The sequence below is a fragment of the Ipomoea triloba genome, chromosome 1 (genome assembly GCF_003576645.1).
Source record: "Ipomoea triloba cultivar NCNSP0323 chromosome 1, ASM357664v1".
Lineage (NCBI taxonomy): Eukaryota > Viridiplantae > Streptophyta > Magnoliopsida > Solanales > Convolvulaceae > Ipomoea > Ipomoea triloba.
In genome coordinates, this window is record NC_044916.1 from 25,456,099 (window position 1) to 25,480,234 (window position 24,136).

The 24,136-nt window shown below is 32.9% G+C and overlaps 2 protein-coding genes across 3 annotated transcripts; one reads left to right on the forward strand and one right to left on the reverse strand.

Moving 5' to 3' along the window:
• Positions 1-355: 355 nt before the first annotated feature.
• LOC116017912 (calcyclin-binding protein) lies at positions 356-3,503 on the forward strand. Its single transcript, XM_031258584.1, has 5 exons — positions 356-603; positions 2,330-2,464; positions 2,763-3,002; positions 3,108-3,167; positions 3,244-3,503. Exons 1-5 carry the CDS (start codon positions 478-480, stop codon positions 3,346-3,348), a joined length of 666 nt encoding a protein of 221 aa, XP_031114444.1. The 5' UTR covers positions 356-477; the 3' UTR covers positions 3,349-3,503.
• Positions 3,504-16,952: 13,449 nt separating this feature from the next.
• LOC116014359 (katanin p60 ATPase-containing subunit A-like 2) lies at positions 16,953-24,039 on the reverse strand. Of its 2 annotated transcripts, none has more exons than XM_031254413.1 (11): positions 23,869-24,039; positions 22,851-22,997; positions 22,695-22,753; positions 22,256-22,321; positions 22,041-22,148; positions 21,723-21,789; positions 20,966-21,050; positions 20,033-20,193; positions 18,409-18,510; positions 18,070-18,292; positions 16,953-17,326 (listed from the first exon to the last, which is right to left on the reverse strand). In XM_031254413.1, the coding sequence occupies exons 1-11, from the start codon at positions 23,908-23,910 to the stop codon at positions 17,193-17,195; spliced, it is 1,194 nt and encodes a 397-aa protein (XP_031110273.1). In that variant the 5' UTR covers positions 23,911-24,039; the 3' UTR covers positions 16,953-17,192. The 2 variants fall into 2 exon arrangements, with proteins under 2 accessions (XP_031110273.1, XP_031110266.1); XM_031254406.1 differs by having other exon boundaries at positions 22,851-23,024.
• Between the last annotated feature and the right edge of the window lie 97 nt (positions 24,040-24,136).

Here is a 24,136-nt window from a genome sequence, read left to right on the forward strand (position 1 = left end):
TGAATGTTCACAATTCAAATTATGAACATTCAGTATGTAAATTGTGAAGATTCAATATATAAATTATAAATATTTAATATGTAAATTGCCGTTTAATAGTTATACAAATGTCTTTGTGTCCCCATAATCCAGACCCAATATCTGTTTCGCTGAACAAAAAAAGCCCAAAACTGTGTAACTATTACACTAGGCCCAGTAACTCAGATCATAGGCCTTGGCTATTCCGTTTATTTTCCAACCCGGAAAACCAGGAATCCAGAAGCTTCTTTCTAGAACTTCTCAGCCCTTTTTCTATTTTTGTTTTAATTTTTTTTAGGCTCTTCCTTATCGTGCCGCTCCTTATATACAACTTCCGCCATTTTCTGGTGCCTTCTGGAGACCCTTGGAGAGCTTAAACAGATCAGCCGTTTCTTTTTCTCTGCAATCTCAAAACTCAAAGACGATTCAATCCAGAATATAGAATCGATAAAAAGGAAAATGGCTGCAGCTGACGGAGTGGAAGGGTTGGCTTTGGACTTGGATGAACTGAAGCATCTTCAGAGCGTTGCAAAGAGGCCTCGCGTTCTCTCTCTCATTTCCTCTGAAATTCAAAAGTTGGAGAAGGTCATTTTCTACTTTGTATATGCATATTTTGGAGTTCCGTTTATTTATTTTAATTAAAATTACATTCGATCGGTCAGTTTTAACGGACAGATGATGATATTAGAGGATTGATTATTTTTAATAGTTTCATCTTCATTTTTTTTTGGTTTTGTTGGTGTTATTAGCTCATTTTGTTGTTTGATTATTTAGTGTAGTTATTTTCGTGTTGATGATGTAAGAACTGCTAAAGCCTATTTCTAAATTGACGTCCAAAACACGCGAAGAAATTGGAAATATGATGCAGTTACGGATAATATTGCTGGTTATAGGTTGATCCACCAGTTTCTTTTGTTGGAAATTTTGTGGGCTAGAGAACCTTTAGTCCTTAGATTTGAGGCTTTAGTGACGGTTATGTTGTTGGAAACTGATTCTTAAAGTGTGAACGTTGAACTGATACTAAGTAGGAGTAGGATTTGATCTTTGTATTGTTTGTAAAAGGCATTGGGGAAACTTGTGGATACAATAATTCCGTAACAGCTAATCATTCCTAATGTTAGTGCAGTAATGAATATTTATCACATAATATAGTGCCCTAATGAAGTTTTTAATTCATTAATTTTAATTTCTCACTTTATGAAACATTGCTCCTCATACGCAAGACCACATGTTAACATAGAATTCTCTCCAATAGTGCATATTCTATTTAGTGTATCAGGTTCATGTTTGTGTACCTTGAAAACTTCAAGGAATCTTACAATTATAAAGATACTCGTTGCCATTCACAATTTCATCTTGGTTGTTAGATTTGCTACCAATGGTATCTGATTGTTTCATATCAAGTTATGAGGCACTTTAAGAGTACTGAGTGGAGATAGTGGCATTTAGAGAATCTTAATTTGCCTCTATTTAGTCATTAGTGTCTGTTTGTAGAAAACTTTGCAAGTCCACTTGATCTTTATCTATGATGCATACAAACTCTCTAGAGTGTGTTTCCATGTTTGAAAAGCGTTTCCTTTAAGAAACTTTGGACACTCCATAAAATGTTTTAGAATTGGTTCCCTAATTAATTTTTTTTTTTTTAAATACATCTCCTAAAATCAAAGTAATAAATGATTAATATTTATGCATATCTAAAGAAGAACTATTTACAAATATACACTTATATTTTTATATTTGTATGCTTCCGTCACATTTTGTATTCTGCATTTCCCTATGTTCCAGTTTTTGTGCTACCTAGATCTTTATTGTTAAACAGACCAAATGATGTGATTTTTACTATTAATGATGTAATTATTATTGAGTATTCAAATTTGTGCAATCTCATTTGCTTGCCCATTCTACAGAATTAAATTTAACTATTTAAGCTTTAATTACTTAAACAGCCCATTGGAAAGACTTACTACTAGACATTCTTTTGCTGAAGCATTTCTATTTATTTTGATGCTGAAAGGATGGATACATATTATTAAGTTTTAGTTGCCAATCCTGTATTAGAAATTATTAAGGTCTCGATCATGAGTGCCACATGCTGTGCACACATGTATGATTCACCCATATCCTTGGAAGAAAATAAAGTCAAATGCAAGTGTAACATATGATCACCCTCATTTTAGTATGCTATGGAAATTGTTTTGATAAGTTTATGGGTGTTAAAATTTGCTATGTATGACATGCTTTCCTAGTTGGAAGGTATTTTGCTCACTACTTTAAATGTTGCTGAAACTGAATGTATATTGTTGTTATGCAGCTGTCAAAAGATGCAACATCTGTTTCTCCTGTACCAACTCCAATTTCAACTGCACCAAAGGTTATATCTAATCCGGCACTGAGTTATTCAACAGTTGCATCGTTTAGCTGGGATCAGGACAATGACAAACTGAAGGTAAGAGGATGAATAAAGATCTGTGTGTTGAATCCTCCATTGTAGATGATACAAATTATCTGTAATTTCCAAACTACTAGGGTTGTTTCCCTGTTGTGAAGTAATTTTCTTCTAAACAGCCATGGCATTCATTTTTAGTCCTGGCAAGGTTATCTTTCTCCTTTGTCTTGGACATTTTTGACTAGTTAAGTAGTTATCCTTCTGACAAACAGCCATGCATGTGTATGGACTTAGTTGTGTATGGGTTAAGTGCACTATTTGATTATGACTGTGCAATTGTTTTAATTGTGTTTTCTAGATTTATATCTCCTTGGAAGGAGTTGATCAGGAGAAAATGGAGACCGACTTTAAACCAATGTCTGTTGATGTGAAATTCCATGATGTGCAAGGCAAGAACTACCGCTTTTCCTTATCAAAGTTGAACAAGGAGATAGTTCCTGAGAAATGTAAAGTAATGGTGAAGCCCACAAGGGTCACATTCACCTTGCCAAAAGCTTCTAAAGGGAGCTGGTTAGATTTGCTCTACAAAGAGGACAAGGTAATTGCTTTAAACTGTGCATTTAAACCTTAAAATGAGGTTAGCTTCATAATCTGCAAGGCTTATGTGCTTATAATCATTTTGTACCTTCATAATGCACAACAGTTTAAGCCCAGTGTTGAAAAAGAAAAGGATCCCATGGCTGGAATAATGGATTTGATGAAGGTAAAGGTTTATATTCAGATTGATGCTCATTTTTTTGTTATTCTGATTATTTCTTAATACTTGTTTTGATTTTCAGAATATGTACGACGAGGGTGATGAAGAGATGAAACGCACCATTGCAAAAGCGTGGTCAGATGCTAGATCTGGCAAATCAGCTGATCCACTCAAGGGTTACAATTGAAGATAGTTGTAGCTTATTTCTACGACTTGTTTTGGCGTTTCAGGAAGGTTTATGGATTTGGTGGTTTAGCTAATGTAGTAACTTTGTACTTACTGATGTTCTTTATTAATGCTAAATATCCTTTCATCATGGAATAATAAGGGCCTATTAATTCACACACCATTTTCTAAAACCAATAAACTCCAGTAATCAACCATCTGTAACAATAAGAATTTTTTGCACTTTTAGTCTCACGATTATGGTTTTACTAACAACTTTAATTTACCACTTTTAAAACTTATAAAAGTGTCCATGTATTACTTTCTTAGCTGATTTAGTTTTTCTGGTACATTTTTCTTTCAATTCTAGTCGGGATTTTTTTTTGTCCCAGGGTTAATATTGTCTTTTCATCTCACCCCTCGGTAATGACCAGTGTTGCAAAATAAGCACCGATTAATTGACGCTTAGGTGCTAGATGCTAGCTAGCCGCCTAGTGTATCACCAAAATCGGTAGTTTAGGCGACTGGCCAGGCGATCTAGGTCGCCTAGTCAGTTGACTAGTTATTGTTCCCTTCTTTTTTAATTGGGTTATTTCACTCAAAATAACATCATTTTAAATGAAATAATTTTAAATTATTCAAATTCTAGATTTTCTTTAGGGTAAATTACCAAAATGGTCCCTCGACTATGTCATAATGCACAAATTAGTACTCGACTAATAATTTTAACAGATTAAGTCCTCAACTATTCAATTTTTACTCATTTTGGTCCTCTGTCACTTTGGGCGTCAACTAAACGTTACATAAGGGCAATTTTGGGAAAACAATAAAGAGTCTGCATCATCTATTGGGCTGGGCGCTGCTACTCTGGGCGTCGCCGACGGCCATTGCTGCTCCGGGCGCACCATTATTGGGCTGTTTTCAGCCTCTAATGGATTCATAGAAGCTTCAATTTTGGATTTTCTTGTACAGAGCTTCTACCTAGTGGAAATACAGGCACGTTTTTTAATCTTCCGGTCGCTTCTTCTGGCTTTCTTTCAATTTCTTGAAGTATTTGTTTATGTTCTCTCATGTCTCCTTGCACCGTTTTGCATTCCAGCGGTGACCCAGTTTCTGCATCTCCATCGTCACCTCCTCCCACAGTAGCCCTTTGGGGTCGTTTTCTTGGTACTTGGTGTCCATGCTCGTACGGATTCGGATCAGCGCTTCGATTTCCGATTTCAGTCAACAGGAAGAGCTCACGGAATTGTGGATTGGTGAATTGTTGTTGATATCGGTGGCTGGTGGCGCTATGGAATAATAGGTTTGATAATTTCAGTTTGACTCTCTAGAGGTGTCATTGTTTTCCTTCTTTGTTATGAGTTTTAGACTTTTAGCACTCATGATTCAATTGTGGCAAGGGACTAAGAAAATGTAAGAATTGAAAGCCATCACTCTTGGAGTTCTAGTACTGGTTTTTCAATGCCAGAATTTTCAAAAAAACTGCATATTTCTTGATGAGGGAAATTTTGACAATTTTGCCCTTATGTTTAACGTTTAGTTGACAGCCAAAGTGACGGAGGACCAAAATGAGTAAAAATTGAATAGTTGAGAACTTAATTTGTTAAAATTATTAGTCGAGGACTAATTTGTGCATTATGGCATAGTCGATGGACCATTTTGGTAATTTACCCTTTTCTTTAGGTTAACATTTAATAATATCAAATCTTAATAAATTTATAATAAAAAAAAAAAAAACAAAAGAAAACACAACTAGGCTCCCCCGAGCGCGTAGCGATTTTTTCAACCATAGTAATAACCTATTTCTCTCCTGTTCTCAACAAATGTAGTGTTGCCATACGATTTCCATCTTCCCACATCTTCTTCCCGATCCTATTGCCATCTTTGTTCATCTTCCTGGAATCAACATTCTAATCGAAGTCACAATCATCTGTATTTAATTTGGTACCAACCATTTCATACTCACTGTCACTACACTCCTGCCCATCATTTTCTACATCACCATCACTACCTTTATCATATTGTATTCTTACTACAGTACAATCCACCCAAATCTCCACTTCCCTATTTGGATTTAATTTATTTACTGCCAAAAACTTAACTTCATAATCACTTTCCAGTTTTATTAATGTAGATTGTGAAAATGCATAACATTTAGCTTCATTATCATTGTATCCAAACTCTGTCAACTTCTCTCTCAACACTACTAAACAAAATTCATCCTTATCAATGTTGTTGAAAATAGGACCTCGTACATATGTTGGTCCCCTAAGCTTAGTAATTGTCCCACTGTGTAACTTTAAAAGTAAAACTTCATGTATCATCTGCTAATAATATTGCTTGACAATTAAGCCTAAATTATAAATACATAAATCAAATTTCAAGAATAGCTAACTGCAATTATATACATGAAAATTACTAGATAGTTGAAAGTGGCAACCGTCAACACATAAATAACTATCACAGAAAAAAAAAAACACATGTCTCCACAAGAATAAATAAGAAAGGGCACGCCACATGATAAAAGTAAACATTATATTAGGGGAGTTCTAGTCCTCACATAACAACAACAATAATGCAATACAATACAATGCAATTCAATGTAAACACTTAGCATTAAACACAGTGCATAAAACAAAAGCATTTTGCTTAAAACAAACGAAAATTGCATAATACACTTTTATGTAAACACAATGCATAAAATAAAAGCATCGAACACTACTAACATCTCAAAAGTTCCATACGAACACATAGGCACGGATTTAGTTAAAATTAATAGTTTAGACATCGAAAACTTACTACATTGCAGCATCTTCAATTCGAATTACTTCTCAAATTATCCGAACTCATTTTTGTATTTTCACTTTGGAGAACTTGAAATTATGAGCCTTTCTCAAACTAATATTGAAGTAACTTCAAAAGCATGAAATCTCTTTTGAAGATCAATGCGTTGAGTTGGATGGTTTTTAATTTCAATTTAGGTTAGGGTTTAGTGAGGGGGGATGAAACTGAAGTGCGAGACATGGAAAAGATTGGATGTGTTTATTATTTTTTTTTTTATGTCATTACCGAGGGTGAGATGGAAAGACAATAATACCCCTGCTAAAATGAGAAAAAAATTCGGCTAGAATTGAACGGAGATTGCACGGAAAAGACTAAACTTGCTAAGAAAGTAATAGTCGTGGGACAATTCTACAGGATTTAAAAGTCGTGAATTAAAGTTGCTTGTGACACCATAGTCGTGGGATAAAAAGTATGAAAAATTCGTAACAATATTTATTCTTTTCCTTTACAAATTCGTAATAATATTGCTCGACAATTAAGCCTAAATTATAAATACGTAAATCAAATTGCAAGAATAGCTAACTGCAATTATATACAGGAAAATCACTAGATAGTTGAAAGTGGTACCCGTCAACACATAAATAACTATCACAAAAAAAAAACACATTTCCCTACAAGAATAAATATGAAACAGCATGCCACATGATAAAAGTAAACATTCTATTAGGGGAGTTCTGATCCTCACATAACAACAACAATACTGCAAGATAATACAATACAATTCAATGTAAACACTTAGCATTAAACACAGTGCATAAAACAAAAGCATTTTGCTTAAAACAAACGAAAATTGCATATTACACTTTTATGTAAACGCAATGCATAAAACAAAAGTACCGAACAATACTAGCATCTCAAAAGTTCCATAGGAACACATAGGCACAGATTTAGTTAAAATTAATAGTTTAGACACCGAAAATTTACTACATTACAGCATCTTCAATTCGAATTACTTCTCAAATTACCCGAACTAATTTTTGTACTTTCACTTTGGAGAACTTGAAATTATGAGCCTTTCTCAAACTAATATTGAAGTAACTTCAAAAGTAATTCGCACACATTCAAATACTCTCTAATTACCATTATATATAAAAATAATGTACCAAATGCATAGAAATAATGTAATCTATACATGGTCCACCTATTAAGAGAAAATTTTACCATAGATCATGGTCCACACTTTTATGTAAACACAATGCATAAAACAAAAGCACCGAACACTACTAACATCTCAAAAGTTCATACGAACACATAGGCACGGATTTAGTTAAAATTAAAAGTTTAGACATTGAAAACTTACTACATTGCAGCATCTTCAATTCGAATTACTTCTCAAATTACCCGAACTCATTTTTGTACTTTCACTTTGGAGAACTTGAGATTATCAGCGTTCCTCAAACTAATAGTGAAGTAGCTTCAAAAGCATGAAATCTCTTTTGAAGATCAATGCGTTGAGTTGGATGGTTTTTAATTTCAATTTAGGTTGGGGTTTAGCGAGGGGGGATGAAATTGAAGTGCGTGAGATGGAAAAGATTGGATGTATTTATTATTATTTTTTTATGTCATTACTGAGGGTGAGATGGAAAGACAATATTACCCCCGCTAAAATTAGAAAAAAAAATCCGGCTAGAATTGAACGGAGATTGCACGGAAAAGACTAAACATGCTAAGAAAGTAATAGTCGTGGTCCAATTCTACAAGATTTAAAAGTCGTGAATTAAAGTTGTTTGTGACACCATAGTCGTGTGATAAAAAGTGTGAAAATTTCGTAACAATATTTATTATTTTCATTTAAAAATTCGTAATAATATTGCTCGACAATTAATCCTAAATTATAAATACATAAATCAAATTGCAAGAATAGCTAACTGCAATTATATACAGGAAAATCACTAGATAGTTGAACGTGATACCCGTCAACACATAAATAACTATCACAGGAAAAAAAAAAACACATTTCCCCACAAGAATAAATATGAAACAGCATGCCACATGATAAAAGTAAACATTCTATTAGGCGAGTTTTAGTCCTCACATAACAACAATAATACTACAATACAATACAGTGCAATTCAATGTAAACACTTAGCATTAAACACAGTGTATAAAACAAAAGCATTTTCCTTAAAACAAACGAAAATTGCATGTTACACTTTTATGTAAACACAATGCATAAAACAAAAGTACCGAACACTACTAACATCTCAAAAGTTCCATACGAACACATAGGCACAGATTTAGTTAAAATTAATAGTTTAGACACCGAAAACTTACTACATTGCAGCATCTTCAATTCGAATTACTTCTCAAATTACCCGAACTTATTTTTGTACTTTCACTTTAGAGAACTTGAAATTATGAGCATTTCTCAAACTAATATTGAAGTAACTTCAAAAGTAATTCGCACACATTCAAACACTCTGTAATTACCATTATATATAAAAATAATGTACCAAATGCATAGAAATAATGTAATCTATACATGGTCCACCTATTAAGAGAAAATTTTACTATGGACCATGGTCCACACTTTTATGTAAACACAATGCATAAAACAAAAGAACCGAACACTACTAACATCTCAAAAGTTCATACGAACACATAGGCACGGATTTAGTTAAAATTAAAAGTTTAGACATCGAAAACTTACTACATTGCAGCATCTTCAATTCGAATTACTTCTCAAATTACCCGAACTCATTTTTGTACTTTCACTTTGGAGAACTTGAAATTATGAGCCTTCCTCAAACTAATAGTGAAGTAACTTCAAAAGCATGAAATCTCTTTTGAAAATCAATAATGCGTTAAGTTGGATGGTTTTTAATTTCAATTTAGGTTAGGGTTTAGCGATGGGGGATGAAACTGAAGTGCGTGAGATGGAAAAGATTGGATGTATTTATTATTTTTTTTATGTCATTAGTGAGGGTGAGATGGAAAGATAATATTACCCCCGCTAAAATTAGAAAAAAAAATTCGGCTAGAATTGAACGGAGATTGCACGAAAAAGACTAAACATGCTAAGAAAGTAATAGTCGTGGGCCAATTCTACAAGATTTAAAAGTCATGAATTAAAGTTGTTTGTGACACCATAGTTGTGTGATAAAAAGTGTGAAAAAATCGTAACAATATTTATTCTTTTCCTTTAAAAATTCGTAATAATATTGCTCGACAATTAAGCCTAAATTATAAATACATAAATCAAATTGCAAGAATAGCTAACTGCAACTATATACAGGAAAATCACTATATAGTTGAATGTGGTACCCGTCAACACATAAATAACTATCACATAAAAAAAAAACATATTTCCCCACAAAATTAAATATGAAACAGCATGCCACATGATAAAAGTAAACATTCTATTAGGCGAGTTCTGATCCTCACATAACAACAACAATACTGCAATACAATATAATACAATTCAATGTAAACACTTAGCATTAAACACAGTGCATAAAACAAAATCATTTTGCTTAAAATAAACGAAAATTGCATGTTACACTTTTATGTAAACACAATGCATAAAACAAAAATACCGAACACTACTAACATATCAAAAGTTCCATACGAACCCATAGGCACGGATTTAGTTAAAATTAATAGTTTAAACATCGAAAACTTACTACATTACAACATCTTCAATTCGAATTACTTGTCAAATTATCCGAACTCATTTTTGTACTTTCACTTTGGAGAACTTGAAATTATGAGCCTTACTCAAACTAATATTGAAGTAACTTCAAAAGCATGAAATCTCTTTTGAAAATCAATGCGTTGAGTTGGATGGTTTTTAATTTCAATTTAGGTTAGGGTTTAGTGAGGGGAGATGAAACTGAAGTGCGTGAGATGGAAAAGATTGGATGTGTTTATTATTATTTTTTTTAATGTCATTACTGAGGATGAGATGGAAAGACAATAATATCCCTGCTAAAATGAGAAAAAAAAATTCGGCTAGAATTGAACGGAGATTGCACGGAAAAGACTAAACTTGCTAAGTAAGTAATAGTCGTGGGCCAATTCTACAAGATTTAAAAGTCGTGAATTAAAGTTGTTTGTGACACCATAGTCGTGGGATAAAAGTGTGAAAAATTCGTAACAATATTTATTCTTTTCCATTACAAATTCGTAATAATATTGCTCGACAATTAAGCCTAAATTATAAATACATAAATCAAATTGCAAGAATAGCTAACTGCAATTATATACAGGAAAATCACTAGATAGTTGAAAGTGGTACCCGTCAACACATAAATAACTATCACAGAAAAAAAAAACACATGTCACTACAAGAATAAATATGAAACTGCATGCCACATGATAAAAGTAAACATTCTATTAGGGCAATTCTGGTCCTCACATAACAATAACAATACTGCAATACAATATAATACAATTCAATGTAAACACTTAACATTAAACACAGTGCATAAAACAAAAGCATTTTGCTTAAAACAAACGAAAATTGCATTATACACTTTTATGTAAACACAATGCATAAAACAAAAATACCGAACACTACTAACATCTCAAAAGTTCCATACGAACCCATAGGCACGGATTTAGTTAAATCAAAAGTTCCATACGAACCCATAGGCACGGATTTAGTTAAAATTAATAGTTTAAACATCGAAAACTTACTACATTACAACATCTTCAATTCGAATTACTTGTCAAATTATCCGAACTCATTTTTGTACTTTCACTTTGGAGAACTTGAAATTATGAGCCTTACTCAAACTAATATTGAAGTAACTTCAAAAGCATGAAATCTCTTTTGAAAATCAATGCGTTGAGTTGGATGGATTTTAATTTCAATTTAGGTTATGGTTTAGCGAGTGGGGATGAAACTGAAGTGCGTGAGATGGAAAAGATTGGATGTGTTTATTATTATTTTTTTTATGTCATTACGGAGGGTGAGATTGAAAGACAATAATACACTTGCTAAAATGAGAAAAAAAAATTCGGCTAGAATTGAACGGAGATTGCACGGAAAAGACTAAACTTGCTAAGAAAGTAATAGTCGTGGGCCAATTCTACAAGATTTAAAAGTCATAAATTAAAGTTGTTTGTGACACCATAGTCGTGGGATAAAAAGTGTGAAAAATTCGTAACAATATTTGTTCTTTTCCTTTACAAATTCGTAATAATATTGCTCGACAATTAAGCCTAAATTATAAATACATAAATCAAATTGCAAGAATAGCTAACTGCAATTATATACAGTAAAATCACTAGATAGTTGAAAGTGGTACCCATCAACACATACATAACTATCACAGAAAAAAAAAAAAAAACACATGTCCACACAAGAATAAATATGAAAGTGCATGCCACATGATAAACGTAAACATTCTATTAGGGGAGTTCTGGTCCTCACATAACAACAACAATACAGCAATACAATACAATACAATTCAGTGTAAACACTTAGCATTAAACACATTGCATAAAAAATAGCATTTTGCTTAAAACAAACGAAAATTGCATAATACACGTTTATGTAAACACAATGCATAAAACAAAAGTACCGAACACTACTAACATCTCAAAAGTTCCATATGAACACATAGGCACGGTGTTAGTTAAAATTAATAGTTTAGACATCGAAAACTTACTACATTGCAGCATCTTCAATTCGAATTACTTGTCAAATTACCCGAACTCATTTTTGTACTTTCACTTTGGAGAACTTGAAATTATGAGCCTTACTCAAACTAATATTGAAGTAACTTCAAAAGCATGAAATCTCTTTTGAAAATCAATGCGTTGAGTTGGATGGATTTTAATTTCAATTTAGGTTATGGTTTAGCGAGTGGGGATGAAACTGAAGTGCGTGAGATGGAAAAGATTGGATGTGTTTATTATTATTTTTTTTATGTCATTACGGAGGGTGAGATTGAAAGACAATAATACACTTGCTAAAATGAGAAAAAAAAATTCGGCTAGAATTGAACGGAGATTGCACGGAAAAGACTAAACTTGCTAAGAAAGTAATAGTCGTGGGCCAATTCTACAAGATTTAAAAGTCATAAATTAAAGTTGTTTGTGACACCATAGTCGTGGGATAAAAAGTGTGAAAAATTCGTAACAATATTTGTTCTTTTCCTTTACAAATTCGTAATAATATTGCTCGACAATTAAGCCTAAATTATAAATACATAAATCAAATTGCAAGAATAGCTAACTGCAATTATATACAGTAAAATCACTAGATAGTTGAAAGTGGTACCCATCAACACATACATAACTATCACAGAAAAAAAAAAAAAAACACATGTCCACACAAGAATAAATATGAAAGTGCATGCCACATGATAAACGTAAACATTCTATTAGGGGAGTTCTGGTCCTCACATAACAACAACAATACAGCAATACAATACAATACAATTCAGTGTAAACACTTAGCATTAAACACATTGCATAAAAAATAGCATTTTGCTTAAAACAAACGAAAATTGCATAATACACGTTTATGTAAACACAATGCATAAAACAAAAGTACCGAACACTACTAACATCTCAAAAGTTCCATATGAACACATAGGCACGGTGTTAGTTAAAATTAATAGTTTAGACATCGAAAACTTACTACATTGCAGCATCTTCAATTCGAATTACTTGTCAAATTACCCGAACTCATTTTTGTACTTTCACTTCGGAGAACTTGAAATTATGAGCCTTACTCAAACTAATATTGAAGTAACTTCAAAAGCATGAAATCTCTTTTGAAGATCAATGCGTTGAGTTGGATGGTTTTTAATTTCAATTTAGGTTAGGGTTTAGCGAATGGGGATGAAACTGAAGTGCGTGAGATGGAAAAGATTGGATGTGTTTATTATTATTTTTTTTATGTCATTACGGAGAGTGAGATGGAAAGACAATAATACCCCTGCTAAAATGAGAAAAAAAAATTCGGCTAGAATTGAACGGAGATTGCACGGAAAAGACTAAACTTGCTAAGAAAGTAATAGTCGTGGGCCAATTCTATAAGATTTAAAAGTCGTGAATTAAAGTTGTTTGTGACAACATAGTCGTGGGATAAAAAGTGTGAAAAATTCGTAACAATATTTATTATTTTCCTTTACAAATTCGTAATAATATTGCTCGACAATTAAGCCTAAATTATAAATACATAAATCAAATTGCAAGAATAGCTAACTGCAATATGAAACTACATGCCACATGATAAAAGTAAACATTCTATTAGAGGAGTTCTGGTACTCACATAACAACAACAATACTGCAATACAATACAATACAATTCAATGTACATACTTAGCATTAAACACAGTGCATAAAACAAAAGCATTTTGTTTAAAACAAATGAAAATTGCATAATACACTTTTATGTAAACACAATGCATAAAACAAAAGCACCGAATACTACTTACATCTCAAAAGTTCCATACGAACACATAGGCACGAATTTAGTTAAAATTAATAGTTTAGACATCGAAAACTTTCTACATTGCAGCATCTTCAATTCGAATTACTTCTCAAATTACCCGAACTCATTTTTGTACTTTCACTTTGGAGAACTTGAAATTATGAGCCTTTCTCAAACTAATATTGAAGTAACTTCAAAAGCATGAAATCTCTTTTGAAGATCAATGCGTTGAGTTGGATGGTTTTTAATTTCAATTTAGTTTATGGTTTAGCTAGGGGGATGAAACTGAAGTGCGTGAGATGGAAAAGATTGGATGTGTTTATTATTATTTTTTTATGTCATTACGGAAGGTGAGATGGAAAGACAATAATACCCCTGCTAAAATGAGAAAAAAAAATTCGGCTAGAATTGAACGGAGATTGCACGGAAAAGACTAAACTTGCTAAGAAAGTAATAGTCGTGGGCCAATTCTATAAGATTTAAAAGTCGTGAATTAAAGTTGTTTGTGACAACATAGTCGTGGGATAAAAAGTGTGAAAAATTCGTAACAATATTTATTATTTTCCTTTACAAATTCGTAATAATATTGCTCGACAATTAAGCCTAAATTATAAATACATAAATCAAATTGCAAGAATAGCTAACTGCAATATGAACCTACATGCCACATGATAAAAGTAAACATTCTATTAGAGGAGTTCTGGTACTCACATAACAACAACAATACTGCAATACAATACAATACAATTCAATGTACATACTTAGCATTAAACACAGTGCATAAAACAAAAGCATTTTGTTTAAAACAAATGAAAATTGCATAATACACTTTGATGTAAACACAATGCATAAAACAAAAGTACCGAACACTACTAACATCTCAAAAGTTCCATACGAACCCATAGGCACGGATTTAGTTAAAATTAATAGTTTAGACATCTAAAACTTTCTACATTGCAGCATCTTCAATTCGAATTACTTCTCAAATTACCCGAACTCATTTTTGTACTTTCACTTTGGAGAACTTGAAATTATGAGCCTTTCTCAAACTAATATTGAAGTAACTTCAAAAGCATGAAATCTCTTTTGAAGATCAATGCGTTGAGTTGGATGGTTTTTAATTTCAATTTAGTTTATGGTTTAGCTAGGGGGATGAAACTGAAGTGCGTGAGATGGAAAAGATTGGATGTGTTTATTATTATTTTTTTATGTCATTACGGAAGGTGAGATGGAAAGACAATAATACCCCTGCTAAAATGAGAAAAAAAAATTCGGCTAGAATTGAACGGAGATTGCACGGAAAAGACTAAACTTGCTAAGAAAGTAATAGTCGTGGGCCAATTCTATAAGATTTAAAAGTCGTGAATTAAAGTTGTTTGTGACAACATAGTCGTGGGATAAAAAGTGTGAAAAATTCGTAACAATATTTATTATTTTCCTTTACAAATTCGTAATAATATTGCTCGACAATTAAGCCTAAATTATAAATACATAAATCAAATTGCAAGAATAGCTAACTGCAATATGAACCTACATGCCACATGATAAAAGTAAACATTCTATTAGAGGAGTTCTGGTACTCACATAACAACAACAATACTGCAATACAATACAATACAATACAATTCAATGTACACACTTAGCATTAAACACAGTGCATAAAACAAAAGCATTTTGTTTAAAACAAATGAAAATTGCATAATACACTTTTATGTAAACACAATGCATAAAACAAAAGCACCGAACACTACTTACATCTCAAAAGTTCCATACAAACACATAGGCACGGATTTAGTTAAAATTAATAGTTTAGACATCGAAAACTTTCTACATTGCAGCATCTTCAATTCGAATTACTTGTCAAATTATCCGAACTCATTTTTGTACTTTCACTTTGGAGAACTTGAAATTATGAGCCTTTCTCAAACTAATATTGAAGTAACTTCAAAAGCATGAAATCTCTTTTGAAGATCAATGCGTTGAGTTGGATGGTTTTTAATTTCAATTTAGGTTATGGTTTAGCTAGGGGGGATGAAACTGAAGTTCGTGAGATGAAAAAGATTAGATGTGTTTATTATTATTTTTTTTATGTCATTACGGATGGTTAGATGGAAAGACAATAATACCCCTGCTAAAATGAGAAAAAAAAAATTCGGCTAGAATTGAACGGAGATTGCACGGAAAAGACTAAACTTACTAAGAAAGTAATAGTCGTGGGCCAATTTTACAAGATTTAAAAGTCGTAACAATATTTATTCTTTTCCTTTACAAATTCAAGCGGATTATCTGAGAATTTTGTGCTACATGGTTTCCTATTTTTAATTCCCCTACCAAAAGGTAAACCCAACAACTATGCATATGGACTTGCACTTTGTGCTTGATTGTGAATGTGCTGGAAAACTATTTAAGAATGATTTACTTCTTTGTTCCATTTCACTATTCATTGTCAAAGTTTCTCTTTTTTCATTTCTTATTTCTTTTAGTAATTTTAATAAATTTTATAGAAAATTACGTAATATAATTTATGCCCCTCAATATTATGTCAATTATCAATGTCACTCCTGAATTATTAGTGGTGTAAATGTTGCCGCTCAATTTTCAAAAATGGTACATATATTGCCCATCTCGTGGTGTAAATATTGCCCCTCCTGGCAGTACAGGAGGGACAATATATGTACCGCTTTTAAAAATTGAGATCAACATTTACACCATTAATAATTCAGGAGTGACATTGATAATTGACATATTATGGAGAGACATAAATTACAATTTTTCTTTATTTTTAAATTTAATTTCTTGTATTTAATAGTAATTATAATGCAATTCTTAAATATATAAATTTTATATATTAATATTGAACTTAATATTATGAAAAATTAAATTAAAAATAACCTCAATCAAGTCTTATTAATTGAATCATATAAATAAAATGGGAGGGAGTATTATTTTTTACTATTATTATTTTCTTTTCAAACATGTTGGGATTGTTTTTGTAATTGATATTTTTCTTAATAGTCAACATATACCTTATAGTTTGGTTATAAAATTAATCAACAATTACTTTGCAATATTTATTTATGAAAAAATATTTATAAATAAAATCTTATAAACACCTGACACACACGTGTTTCCTTCATATTTCATACTGTTTTAAAATGTCTTTTCATATTTCATAGCGATTGAAAAATATCCTTTTAATATTTCATATAATTATATCTCAACATCTCATTTCTATTTCAGTGCAACCCAAGTGCGTAACGGTATGGTATATGATGTGCCATAACATGATACCTGGTAACATTTAGATCAAAGGTGGTGTAAAAGGAAAAAAATTATAATTACTTTTAAAAGAAGGCATCCAATTTTCATGTTTTTTTTTTTAAAGGGGGATATTTCGCAATATGGAATTATCAGCACCCCTAAACATTAATAATCCAGGAAGAGGGGAGTGTAGATTAAACAAATTCCAGTGGTGTTAACTTTTGGAAGTTGGAATGGCAAAGAAAAGCACCTCTAGATGTCACATACTTCTTGCTTAGCAAGTTAGTGTCCAAAGAAAACCACTCAAACATAAATAATTATGTTAAGAAAAAACGATTAATAATAAGGTAAGGTAATCAAGGTGTGTGCCTTCACTGGAGTACTTGGCTGCCATAATCGTCATTAAACTTGTCGTAACGATGGGCATGGAGATGCGCAGATGGCCGTGTGTTCCTCAAGGCCACATCAATGTCTCTTTCAGTAATTGGTCCAACCTTTGGCAACTCTGCATAAAACGACGACTTTCAGTGCAACAGCAGATTAAAGAAACAGAGTTAAGAACTTAAGAACGAAAACCAGATGCAGAAGAAAGCATATTTTTTAGTGAGTTCAAGTGACTTGAGCAGTATCAATTAGGACAAAATGGAGGAATAAAGAAAGGAAAAATGTGTTTTTAGTCCCTCAATTATGAGGCTCTAGTCATTTTAGGCCATGTTTCAGAATACACTCTTAACTTTACAAACAAGTTGCAAGTTTTGTCCCTCAAACAATGGAACCGTGAACCTTTGTCGTGATTCGGCTCATGTTTCATATCTGATTAACATGTGTTTTTGGTAAAAGTACTGCAGATTTTTCTTTTGGTTGCTAATGGAGGTTCAGTGTTGTTACTTAAGGGACAAAAATCACAATTTTTTTGCAAAGTTAGGGGTGTATCCTACAACAATTAAAAATACAATGACTAAAACAACTAGAGTTGCATAATTAAGCGACTAAATGCATTTTCCCCAATAAGGAATCAGGATTAAAACAAATTGCAATTTGATAGTAGTTCAGATGGGGTCCTTTCTAATTTCTTTTTTTCTTTGTGTCCAGTGGGATTAGCAGTGGTCTGGTCTGCTCTGACAATCTGCAAATGCAAGTCAGTAATTGTGTTTCTTGTACCCTAAGCACAAGTCTCCCATTGCTTCTGGTACTCACAACCCAAACAAAAAGCGGCACAGTTAAAATGTAAAAGCTAAAATGGCGTACCATCCTCAGGCACCATTTCTTGTTTCTCTTCAAGAAATGCCATTAACCGTCTTAATGGCTGCATAGCTGCTTCTTTGCAGAGTAAACGGATATCAGAACCCGAATAGCCTTCCGTCTTTTCCACCAATAAATCATATGGAAGGTGCTCCCCATCAGATGCTGAAGGCAATAATTCCTCAAACATGGCTTTCCTTGCCTCGGGTTCCGGAAGGGGAACAAGGATCTAACATCAGAGAAGAGAATAAATATGACTTTGGCAAGAGCAGCCCAGCCAGCTCACGAAACAAAAATGCACCACCCCATTATTCGGTTCAAATTACAGATGGTTTAGAAAAATACCCGTTTCTCAAGACGTCGAAGCATAGCAGCATCCAGCTCCCAAGGAAGGTTAGTTGCCGCCAAAACAAAAACAAGTTCATCACTTCGCGTCAAACCATCCATCTGCAATCTAATCCAATCATTAATTTTGAGAAGTATAGTGCAACATAAACTCAGTTGCTTTGTTTAAACTGTACGCAAGGCAATATCAGCATCTGCAATAGAAGCAAACTATGCAAACTACTTTTTAGTGCGACTATCCAAAAAGAATTTAAAGAAACCAGCTAGCATCAATGTCAGGTTTGATTTATTGCGAATGCTTGAGGCAATTTATTTAATAACAGCAAGGTATTCATATATTTCTTCAGAAGATGGACTTAACAATTCCTAATAAAGGAAAAAAGAAAAGATGTTTAAGCATTGAACTTCTAATTTCCGTTGACTATACAAGAACTGCTGCATATGATGGGCATATTATACAGTAAATGCAGTTACATGAAACACACAAAATTTCATAAATGAAGCATTGCATTGGTGGACACCAAATAATGCAAATGATCGAACCGAAAAGTTTCAATATAAAAAATAAAAAGCAAAAGAAAACATAACAATTTCTGAAATTGGTAAAGTACTACACCGTATTATATTTTATTCCACTTTTGGTCCTTCAGCTATAGTGGCATTTGCACCTGTGGTGCTCAACTTTGTTTTTTCCACTTCTAGTGCTCAACTTTTTCAACATTCCGCATTTAGTACAAAATGTCCTCATATGTAGTAGGGAAAATTTTAGTGAAATTTTAATAAAGGGCAAACAATTCCACCTTTGATCCAGGTCCTGACTGCAATACACTACTATATTTTATTTTTATTAGTAGTCGCAAAAATCTCAACAATCCTATTCAATCGTTGCCCAATCAGCTTTTCAACACAACATCACAAGGTTCTTTTGAAAATTTGCAATATCAAACTCTAAAATCTTACTGTGTGGCCAAATTGTAATATAAATTTGGAGAAAAAATCAACCTATTTTATACAGCACCTCAAGCATTTTTTGGGATATCCAGAGACAGTGAAGTTCAATGAAGCCTACCCCTGGGTAAGAAGTCAGCTTTAAAGAATCTTACTAGATTTACATAGTATACCAAAGTCTTAACAGGATGTAAATTAATTAATTATATATATATCCACATGTGGTGTGGACACATCCACACCCTCCATCTTGAGAAATCAAAGGCTAAGATCTTACAATTACTAAATTTTCAAATTTGCAATAATTATAAAATGAACCCCGCTTTTAAAGTTTTCAATAATTATAAAATTGACCCCGTGTTTTTTTACTAAAACCCTCAACCATTGATGAACCTTGATTGACGGCTGAAATCAATCCTCACTTTTTATAGGAGGACCTTGTTCTCATTTGATCTTGCTCCTAATACACACACGCGCGCGCGCGCGCGCACACACACACACACACATATATGACTTTGTAGAAACAGGAAACAGATTAAAAGTAGTTCCAACTGGGGCACCCCAGTGCACCTCACACTTCACCCTTACAAAAATATACATGCAATACTAATAAGGTTTTAATATTTAAATCTTGATTTCACATATGATGGATGCACTATTGAAAGCCAAGCATCACCTGTATGAGCAACTCTGTTTTCAAGCGCCTGCTTGCTTCATGCTCACTTCGTGCTTCACCACGTTGGCTAATGATAGCATCAATTTCATCAAGAAATATGGTTGAAGGAGCATGGTGCCTCGCAAGTTCGAATAACACTTTGATCAATTTCTCTGAATCACCTGTAAAGTTCAATGAACAAAAACCTCAGGATATACAAGATAAACACCAAAAAATATTCCAAGTTTAATAGGAATACAAAATAGTCTGCCAATCTTGGCTTTGATATAGCCTGACTTCTCATATCTTGATATGCAATGTCCATTAATCAAAAGTGAACCAGCTCAACACTCCACTCTTTCTTCCACCACAGTTAAGGACATTTAAACAGGATCAGAACTAATACACTAGTTATCCGCAAATAGTTCTAATACTTAAAAGTGTAAAGCATATATGCCTATACGCATGCTGTCCTGTTTGTTTTGTCATTCTTTCTATTTTAGGGAGTCCTAATAACTTTGTCACCAAAGAAAAAATTACTACTTTATTACAAGACAATGTGGGTCTTCTTTTAATTCTTCACCATCCATACAATTTCTCTAATACGTGGACCACTTTTTAACCCAAACCAAATTTGTTCAAATTCTCTACTCTACCAATTCTCTCTCGTTTCCTAATACCTTGTGCTAGTCACCATGGTGACAAAGCTGATCGAATAAAAGGAGTATGTCATTTTTTCTATAGATAATACTAGTGGTGGAGATGCGATATGAAAATCCTAGTAAGGGAGGAGATACATCAATGATTGGTTTATAGGAAAAGCTGGAAGTAGATAAAATGCAGTTGACAGAGTATTGATAAAAGACATTGGGCCACCCATAGCACAAGCTATTCTAGCAAGTATAAATAATACAGAATATAAAACTCCTGTCAATTACATAGGCTGCAACATACCACGCCATTTGCTAACCACAGATGATGCTGAGATATTGAAAAATGTGGTGTTGCATTCTGTTGCTACAGCCTTAGCAAGCATGGTCTACAACATCAACAAAACAATTGCTTACTATAAAATAACCAACTATCAGAAATCAATTGAAAGAAGCATTATATGTGCCAATCCATACAAGAGTGAAATAATAATACTCCATAAAAGCCAATGAAGGACCAATGGAAGAAAAACAAAAAAACAAAAAAAAAAAAAAAAAAAAAAAAAAAAAAACAAAAAAAAAAAAAAAAGAGAAAAAAGAAAAAAAAAAAAAAAAAAAAAAAAAAAAAAAAAAAGAAAAAAAAAAAAAGCATAGAAGTTAGAAAAGAAGCCAATGAAAAATGAAAAAAAAAAATATTTTTTTCAAGGAGGGAAAACAAGATATCCTCATAAAGGGAGCTTTATTAGCCTTATTTTCATATACATATATTCACAACTTACATCAGATACAGAATTACAGATAAATATTTTCAAAGATTAGCACTCTTCAAGAAATATACTGGTTATGATGTTTGTTGACTACCATATATGGCACTTAAAGTAGAAATATCTAGATCTATATTGCCTTACCATACTAAAGCATAAGGTTAGGTGATGAAAGCCATATTTAAACTCTTTATAGTATCAACACATGTCAACAATGCAAGTCAACTTTGGAGGTCAAGGGCAAGAGGCAACATTTCAATTCTTAGACATCACCAAAGATGTAAAGAGATCACAAACCTTTCCTGTTCCTGGAGGTCCAAAAAGGAGAATACCTTTCCATGGTGAGAGAAGGCCAGTAAAGTACCTAAAAGAAGTGGAAAGGAAAGATGCTCAGGTTATATGAGGACTTCAGTTTTTTCACTTTTGTAAAGTCTGTGCAAATAGTAAATATAAAGTTCTAAAACCACAGAAAATTGATGAAAAAGATCCAAGTACTGAAATTAAAATTTCCAATTTATTTATTTCAAAAAAAAATTCCAATTTATATTCAATACAATATTAGAACTTCTCAGAAGATATGCAGCAAGAAATAAGGAGTTTGATAACAGGACTTACTTTGGATATTTTATTGGCATGACAACAGCTTCTTTAAGTAGACGTTTGGCATTCTCCAATCCTTTTATGCTTTCCCACTTAACATCTGGGTTACCACGAATAATATCCCTGTAATTGAAAATTTAAAAAAAAAAAAAAAAAAAAAGTTAGAAAAAGTATATATAGTTTTTTCATGAAAGAGGAATGATTAATTAGAAGCCATTACAATTACTTACCTACTCAAACTTTCCCCTAATGCACGCATTTCTGCAGACTCAAAAGGAGGAAGCAGAGATCTCTGTCTGAAAAGCAGGAACCCAAGTTCAGGAGATCTAAAAAGGTTAAAAGTAACTAGTGCACATGTTAATTGTTTTAGACTGTTATAATTGTGAACAATATCTCCTTTTTGTCATATTCATGAAAATTCATTATTTTAGTCCCTTCTGCACTTAGAATTTGTTGAAAATTGAGACTTAATCCCTTTAATCTTACTTTTTTCTTTTTTCCCCATCAGAGAATTTCATTGTTCTCAGAGGAGATGGGTTTTAGTGACAGATACAAGCAATGTTTTCAAGCACTAAAAAACCTTTTTTACTTGTGTCAAGAAATGCAAAAAATTTACGGAGTAATAAATTAGTCAAGTTGTAAAACAGGTTTTGAAATGCTGAATCATACGGCTTTTCATCAATTCTTGCAGATGAAACTCCATTAGAGTGTGTGGAGCTCCCCCGTTCCTAAAAGAAAAGGAATTCTTCAAGCATGTTAGATAGGCCATCACAAGCACTAAAGTAGTATTTATAGCCAACACCAAATGAATTATCTGCAGTGTACCTGATTGTATTGTTCATAAATGGACAAATCTGTGGTATTCTTTACATAGCCATTTCCATTTGAAGTCGCAACTGGAGAACTTCCATTAGAGAGAGTTTGACGATTTTCAGCCTCATCTTTTGCCACAGAAGACTTCTTCCTCCCAAACTTAATATCATAAAATAACTTAAAATCCTAAATATAGACAGAGAAAATGTAAAATTCTCTACACAAATATGAATTTTTTATCCAAAATCCATCCAATTTGCCATCATTTAACAAGCATACAACAAGCAAAATAAAACGAAAGAATACACAAGCCTTTCATTTGGTTTGCAACAAAGCAATTTGTTTTCTTCCTATAGTTAGTGTAAAGCATGAAAGGTTGGAAAATTGGAAGTACACTTTTCCAAACTCTATAAGCCCTTCCACTCCATTTAATCCCTAACAAAAAAATAGTAAAATACTTAGGCATTGGATTCCATGGTCCAGTATATATTGCCTGTTGTTTTTTAACCAATCCCACTACAGATGGAAATGCTGAGTGTAACAATCTGGACCAACCAATATCATGGGTTATGCATTTCTTCATCAAGATTAGCCTACCACCAAGTTGAGAAATGCAACCCTTTCAACTTCACCTATAGGTCCAGTATTGCCATATCTCAGTGTGATCTCAAGTTTCTAATCTGAGTCCATAAAATCCTTTTCTCCAAACTGAATACTACCTCTAATCCACCAATCTAACAATCTCGCAAGCTTCGAAAGCCGAAACATATTTAGCGTTTCATCTTTCGTTGAAAACCACAGTAAAATAAGGAGCGCATATCCTCAAACTTCGGACAGCTCAAAATCGAGGTGTTAACAGAGATTTGAGAACTACATTTCTCAGAAATTGACTACGGAACAAGTTCAATTTCACAATTTTAACGCCGCACACACATTGGTACTGTCACATCACATCACATCACATCACATCACATCATATCACATTTACACATGCATACAGTGGAAGAGAAATTACTCAAATTAGAGATACCTGAAAGGACCAGCGCGTTTGTGAAGGCTCGTCGGTGGCCATATTTTCAGATTGGAGTCGGAGAGAGAGAAAGAGGATCTTCAACACTCTCTCTTTCTCTCTCTAGGTCGTCGTATTTCTGAAATCTGAACTCTCCAGTTTGTCAATACTCAATACAGAGTAAACAGACATTCACCAGACATCGAAAAAAAATAAAGTAAAACAGACATATTCACCAATGAAGCTGGAGCAGGCGCACGTGCTGCATTATATTCGGTTGACTCTTATG